The sequence below is a fragment of the Conger conger genome, chromosome 6 (assembly GCF_963514075.1).
Source record: "Conger conger chromosome 6, fConCon1.1, whole genome shotgun sequence".
Lineage (NCBI taxonomy): Eukaryota > Metazoa > Chordata > Actinopteri > Anguilliformes > Congridae > Conger > Conger conger.
In genome coordinates, this window is record NC_083765.1 from 34,967,117 (window position 1) to 34,973,836 (window position 6,720).

The 6,720-nt window shown below is 51.6% G+C and overlaps 1 protein-coding gene across 4 annotated transcripts in view; it reads left to right on the top strand.

Annotated features, from left to right (window-relative positions):
- Positions 1-6,430, top strand: part of bcar1 (BCAR1 scaffold protein, Cas family member) — a 100,512-nt gene extending 94,082 nt beyond the window's left edge. For all 4 annotated transcript variants that reach the window (XM_061245820.1, XM_061245817.1, XM_061245818.1 and 1 more), the window contains exons 4-7: positions 1,143-1,256; positions 2,205-3,431; positions 5,521-5,610; positions 5,921-6,430. In XM_061245820.1, the coding sequence (XP_061101804.1) occupies positions 1,143-1,256; positions 2,205-3,431; positions 5,521-5,610; positions 5,921-6,430 (1,941 nt within the window). The remainder of the gene's footprint in view (positions 1-1,142; positions 1,257-2,204; positions 3,432-5,520; positions 5,611-5,920) is intronic.
- Positions 6,431-6,720: the final 290 nt, after the last annotated feature.

Here is a 6,720-nt window from a genome sequence, read left to right on the forward strand (position 1 = left end):
TGCTGTAATGTTCGGCTCTCTCAGACGTGCAGGCAGGTGTGCTGCACTGCAGCTGCATCATGTGTCAGTTCCCATCAGCCTCTGGGACCTATCCCACAATTCTCCTGCCATGAACAGGAATTCTGCCCCTCTGCGGGGGCGTGAGAGAGGGCCTGTATCGCATGTATCAGTGTGAACTTTGACCTCCCCATTCAGGCAGAGCTTACACCGACTCAGAAAAGACAGGGGTGAGTGAGGGAGGAGAGGAGGATTGAAGGGAGGGAAACCAGGAACATGGAGGGGGGTGAAATTAAGACGTGATGAAAAAGCTGAGGGACGGGCTGATGAGAAACAGACAGGAGAAGTGTAAGGGATGTAAAATAGACAGGAAGGGAGAAATGGAGAAAGGGATGAGAGAAAAGAGGAGAACATTTGTCGAACCAGGACATCAGAGGAGAAAGGAAGGGAGCTCCAGGGAGTAGAGAGATTAGGAGACAAAGTGGGGAGGTGGTGGTGGGGGGGCATGTTACACCCAACCACCCTGTCACCAGATCCACATTATACCGGATTAAACCGGCACGCTCTGAAAAGCATGATTTAATTAGTTTCTTCTTCTTTGTACCATCCTGCCCCCCACCGCACCCCACCCCATACTGTAATCAAACTGTTCTCTCTTCATTCTCACTCACTCTCTGTGAGCCATACAAGCACACCTCCGTTTCCACAGACCCACACTTAATGGATCTCATCAGCGCGAACGCAATCACAGGCTGAACGTGGTGCGACCGTGCCCCCTCGCGTTCCGTCCTGACGCGGCACCGAAGTGCGTCACTGCAGTAACACGCGCGTTGTGTGTGTGTGTGTGTCTCAAACGTGTGTTGTGTGAATGTGTGTGTCTCAAACGTGTGTTGTGTGAATGTGTGTGTCTCAAACGTGTGTTGTGTGAATGTGTGGGCAGAGATAATTTTTCAAGAACTTTGCACTTACTGTGTGTGTCGTTGTAGTAAAAAAAATGTCACAAAGATAAAATCGCTGAGATAAAAAAACACCACGTTGCAGGTTTCACAGATGTATAAGCTATACAAAAAAAAGATACACATGAAATACAGTATACACTGCAGTTCTGGGAATGTACCCTCTGACTGTGGCCCCTCCCCGTACAGGTATATGACACGCCCCCCATGGTGGTGAAAGGCCCTCCCAGCCGGGACGGCGGGCAGGACATCTACGACACGCCCCCTAGTGTGGAGAAGAGCCAGTTACACTCCCAACAAACGGTGAGACACACACACACACATACACACACACACACACACACATCTATGACACGCCCCCTAGTGTGGAGAAGAGCCAGTTACACTCCCAACAAACGGTGAGACACACACACACACACACACACATACACATACACACACATCTATGACACGCCCCCTAGTGTGGAGAAGAGCCAGTTACACTCCCAACAAACGGTGAGACACACACACACACACACACACACATCTATGACACGCCCCCTAGTGTGGAGAAGAGCCAGTTACACTCCCAGCAAACGGTGAGGGACACACACGCACACACACACATACACATACACACACATACTCATGCTCAATGCCTAAAGAATCTATGCACATCTTTTCCAAAGATCTCCACAATCACAGACTACACTGGTAGCATCCAATAGTACAGATCCAATGGCATTTGGAGTCTGAGTATCAGCCAAGCAGTGCTCAATCACCATCACATTGTTCTATTTGTTGTCACAAATCATTCTCCATGATTGCTGGCTCTCCTCTACCAATAAGGGAATATCTGATCCTGATGGTTTTAAAGTTGATTAGACTAGCCACTACTCCCCTGGAGCAATGCAGGGTTAAGGGTCTTGCTGAAGAGTCCAACAGCTGTGCAGATCTTATTGTGGTTACACCGGGTCTTGAACCACCAACCTTCCGGGTCCCAGTCATGTACCTTAACCACTACGCTACAGGCCGCCCCAGATTTGTTTTTTAATTATTCAAGAAGTGCTATTTTCACACAATAAATGTGCCTTATTATTGAATGGTCTGTTCTTCTGTCAGCTGTCAAAGAGTGCAAAGCTGTGGATGTGTGTGGTTTTCACATCTAAGTCCTCTGTCTCTGGTCAAAGTATTTAGGGTCCAATTATCAGTATGTCTAGGATCAGTCAGAATAAACGGTATCCTGGGTGACACTGTATTCTCCGTCCCCAGTCGCAGGTGTACGACTTCCCGCCGTCCGTCAGCAAGGACGTTCCGGACCTGCCGGCACGGGAGGAGACGTACGACGTGCCACCGCACTTCGCCAAGCTGAAGAAAGGTCCGGAAAGCCAGTCCTTTCAGGAGCCCGTCCCCGAAGATGTGTACGACGTCCCTCCCCCTCCGCTGACAGGCAAGCGGCGCCCAGAAGCCCCCGCCCCGGCCCCCTATGGCCAGGACATCTACGACATCCCGGCCAGCCTGCGCAAGGGCGGCGCCCCCGAGAGGCCCCAGGACGTCTACGACTTCCCCCGCGAGCGGCCCGCGGCGGGCGACGACGGCGGGGACTACATCTACGACGTCCCGCCCCAGGTGGTGCGCGACCCCGCCTCGGAGGACCTGGCGCTCAGCTTCAAGCGCCTGTCGGCCTCCAGCACCGGCAGCAACCGCAGCAACCTGTCCACCTCCTCGCTGGACCTGGTGCCCGTCAAAGAGCCTTCGTCCTCCTCCTCCACCTCCTCCTCCTCCTCCTCGGCCCCCTCGTCCTCCGGGAGGCTGAACCTGGACCTGGAGCAGGCCATGGAGAGGCTGGTCAGGCTCCAGCAGGGCGTGGAGGGCTCGGTGTCCCTCCTCATGAGCTTCGTCAGCGGGGGCTGGCGGGCCCCGGAGCAGCTGGAGGCCAACCTTCCCGCCATCCGGCAGGCGGCCGAGCGGGTGAAGGGCGCCGTGCGCGACCTGCTGGACTTCGCCCGCGGCGCGGTGGCTAACGCCGCGCAGGCTACCGACCGCTCCCTGCAGGCCAAGCTGGGCAGGCAGGTGCAGAAGATGGAGGAAGGCTACCAGGGCCTGTTGCGGCACAGCCAGGCGCTGGACGGTGCGGGCTGGGCCCCCGGGGCCCTCCTGGGGCCCTGCCCCGGAGGGGACGAGCTGGACAGGCTGGTGCTGTGCGCGCGGGGCGTGCCCGACGACACCAAGCAGCTGGCCTCCTTCCTCCACGGCAACGCCTCGCTCCTCTTCAAACGCACCAAGCAGCAGCTGCCGCTGCCGCCCGTCCCCGGCGACCAGCCCGGTAACAACAACAACGGCCCCGCCTACCAGTCAGCCGGCCCCGAGAGGGCCAACATCCAGTCCCGCCCGCTCCCGTCCCCGCCCAAGTTCACCGCCGAGGAGGAGTCCCCCGACAGGCCGTACGAAACCACAGAGGAAGGCTGGATGGAGGACTACGACTATGTGCATTTACAGGTACGTCGGCTGTGATTGAGCAGGTACAGGCCTCTGCGGGCCGATATTATGTAGGGGCGCCACATCCACTGGGTCGGAAATGACTCGCCCTTGCTGTGATAAAGCCTCTTCATTGAATTTTAAACCCCAAAATCAATATTTTCCATGTAGAAATAGCCTGTTCATCAATACATCCTCAAATAGCTGTTTTCCTACGTCACTGTCCAGAGAGACAAGGTTTTACAAAAAAACACATATCATTTATTCTTGTTGATGTAATAAATAAGTGTAACTTAGCTTTGATTAAGAATTCTGAGCCAGCTTCGCAGACATAGATCAAATTTAGTCCTGGACTAAATTGTGTTTTCATTTGAAATATAATTTAGTCTAGGAATAGGCTTAATCTGCATCTGCGATACTGGCCGCTGATTTCATAACTGCAGGGTTAAAAAATACTCAAAAGACAATCTTTGTACCCAGACGGTGTACCATTCTCATGAAAATATAAAAAAATATTCATTTGAACTTTTTCTAATGGTGTGATCACTCCAGGAAAAAATCATCAAATTCGACTTTTTAATTTTGGGGGTTTTCACTGCTGTTAAACTTGGGATAGGGTCATTTTTGACCCTGAGGACAACACAAAGGTTCAATGGCATGTCCCTCCCTGTGAGAATGTGTACTGATAGCTTCAGCTCTTTATCTAAGTGTATATTCGCCGGTCCACCCCTTTGAATGAGTGTGCACAATTACAAATGAAGCCCTGAAATCTACTACCATACTCCCACACCCAAAACACTCTTTAAGGAAAGTATATGTGCAAAGGATATCGGCGTTGTTCACATTTACTAGCAGATGATCATCCTTTACAGTGGTTTCTGTCCTTAGGCATACTTAGTCACATATGGTTACCTTCCTCATCAGCGTTTCCTCAGATTTATTGGCACATTAAATTCCTCTGTTCAGACATGGTCCCTGCTGTAAGATTAGCGGCTACGTTCGGGACGTGCACATTTCAGGAAGTGTGCGCAAGCTGTGCTCATATTTTGCAGAAGCTGTCACATTGGCTCCTGACGGCGGTCTGCAACATAACCTTGATGCAAGCGATGTACAGAAATGCAATATCTCTTCCTTCATTTTTCATCCGCGAATTTCGTAACGGTGGAATTTGCTGCCGTTGGTGTTGTTTACATGAGCATCATCTGCCAACACAGTAACATTGTGTTACATTACAAAAAAAAGTAATTGTTTTAAGAGGACATAATATGCTGTGTAGGGTACTTGTGGGAATCGCTGTATCTTGGGTCTGTGGTAAGGGTGCTCAGTAGCAGAACGTACTATTTGGACGTCATTTGATGTGTGCCTCACGCTTCATCCTGATCAATTTTTCGTTCACCGTGCTATGTTTCAGATAAAAAGAAAAGTTGAGTTGACATCCCTGGCTTTATCCAAAAATTCAGATTCCGAACCCATTTCTATGTGTGCGTATGTGTGTGCGAACAACTTAAAACTTGATGCTGGAATCCAGTAAACCAAAAACAGCCCTCTCTCACTAACTTGCTATATTGCGGTACCACACTGCCACCTACTGGTAATTTCAGTGGTGACATGCAGGAACTGCGTCCATTGAGAGTAGGCCAGGAGCAGTGTAGAATGGTGTGTGTGTGTGTGTGTGTTTGCCGCTGCTCATTGGACTGTGAGTCCTCTGTCCCAAAGTTTTCTGAATGTAGTACTAGTATTGCCTGTGTGTATTGTGTGTATTGTAATGTGCATTTTGAAAAGCAAGGATGATAACGGCCATTCTCTTCTCATGTATGTGCTGAAGCCCAGTTTCTGTATGTTAAGATTTAGATATGAGAAAGCTAATGTTCTGTCAGTAGCTTATTATGGAGTCATAAGCTCTATGCTTTGCAGAACAAACATTCGAAGGTCACTTTGCATCAGTCGGATGCAAAGCCGCTTGACTGTACGGTAATTATAAGTTCCGTGGGATAAATGTAGTCAACCTGACCTTGGTTTTTAGAGGAAGAGAAGGAAGAGGTTTGAGGTTTGTGTGTTCGTACGTGTGTTTGTATATATATATCTCATGATTGTGTTTTTTGGGTTTCAGGGGAAGGAGGAGTTTGAGAAAAACCAGAAGCAGTTGTTAGAAAAAGGGAACATTATGCGTCATAACAAAACTCAGCTGGAGCAGCAGCAGGTGAGAAAGATATAGCGATATCAGGGTGTGTGTGAGTACGTGCGTGCGTGCATGTGTGTGTGTGCATTTTAGTTATTGCCTGCTTCATTTAAATGCGATTAGATAGATTCTGGCCATGTCCCTGGATCAGATTTATCCCTTGTCCCCCCATGGTTGTGGTATGGTTAAGTGTTGGGCCCTCTGATCGTGGATCAGTCAAATCAGAGAGAGGCACCTGAGGAAGAAAGAGCTTATAATACCATGATAATGATCAGAATCTGCAACACGTGACCGCCTCACTCACCCCCCCCCCCTTCTCCTCCATCCACAGCTGAAACAGTTTGAGCGGCTGGAGCAGGAAGTATCCCAGCCCATCGACAACGACGTGTCCAACTGGACCCCTCCCTCACAGCACTGCCTGTCGAGGAGCAAGCTGAGCGCGGGGGACCGGCAGCTACTCCTCTTCTACTCGGAGCAGTGCGAGTGCAACATCACCGCCCTCACCAACGCCGTGGACGCCTTCTACTCCTCCATCAACAGCAACCAGCCGCCCAAGATCTTCGTGGCGCACAGCAAGTTCGTCATCCTCAGCGCGCACAAGCTGGTGTTCATCGGCGACACGCTCTCGCGCCAGGCCAAGTCGCCCGAGGTGCGGGCGCGCGTGGCCCAGCACAGCAACGCTCTCTGCGACAAGCTGAAGGACATCGTGGTCAGCACCAAAACGGCCGCTCTGCAGTACCCCTCGCCCGGCGCCGCCCGGGACATGATCGAGAGGGTGCGCGAGCTGGCCAACTGCACGCAGCAGCTGCGGTCCGCACTGGGACAGCTGGCGGCTATGTGAGCGCGGGGGCCGGGGGGGGGGGGGGGGGCACGCCCGGAAACGGCACGCCATCGCCACGGCGACGCCGCTCGAGCCCGACCCTCGTGCCCGTTTCCACGGGCGGGACTCACGGACCCTCCCTCCACCCCTTCATTTTCATCTTTCACACTCTTTATCCCCCCCCCCCCCAAACAATGGACACGTTTATGAGACTGGGCAGAGCCATTGGTTGTAAATGAATCATTGTAAATATTTAAAGTTGCTACTTGCGGAGGAAGATTAATTAAAAAAGTGAGGTGAATTGAGAATGA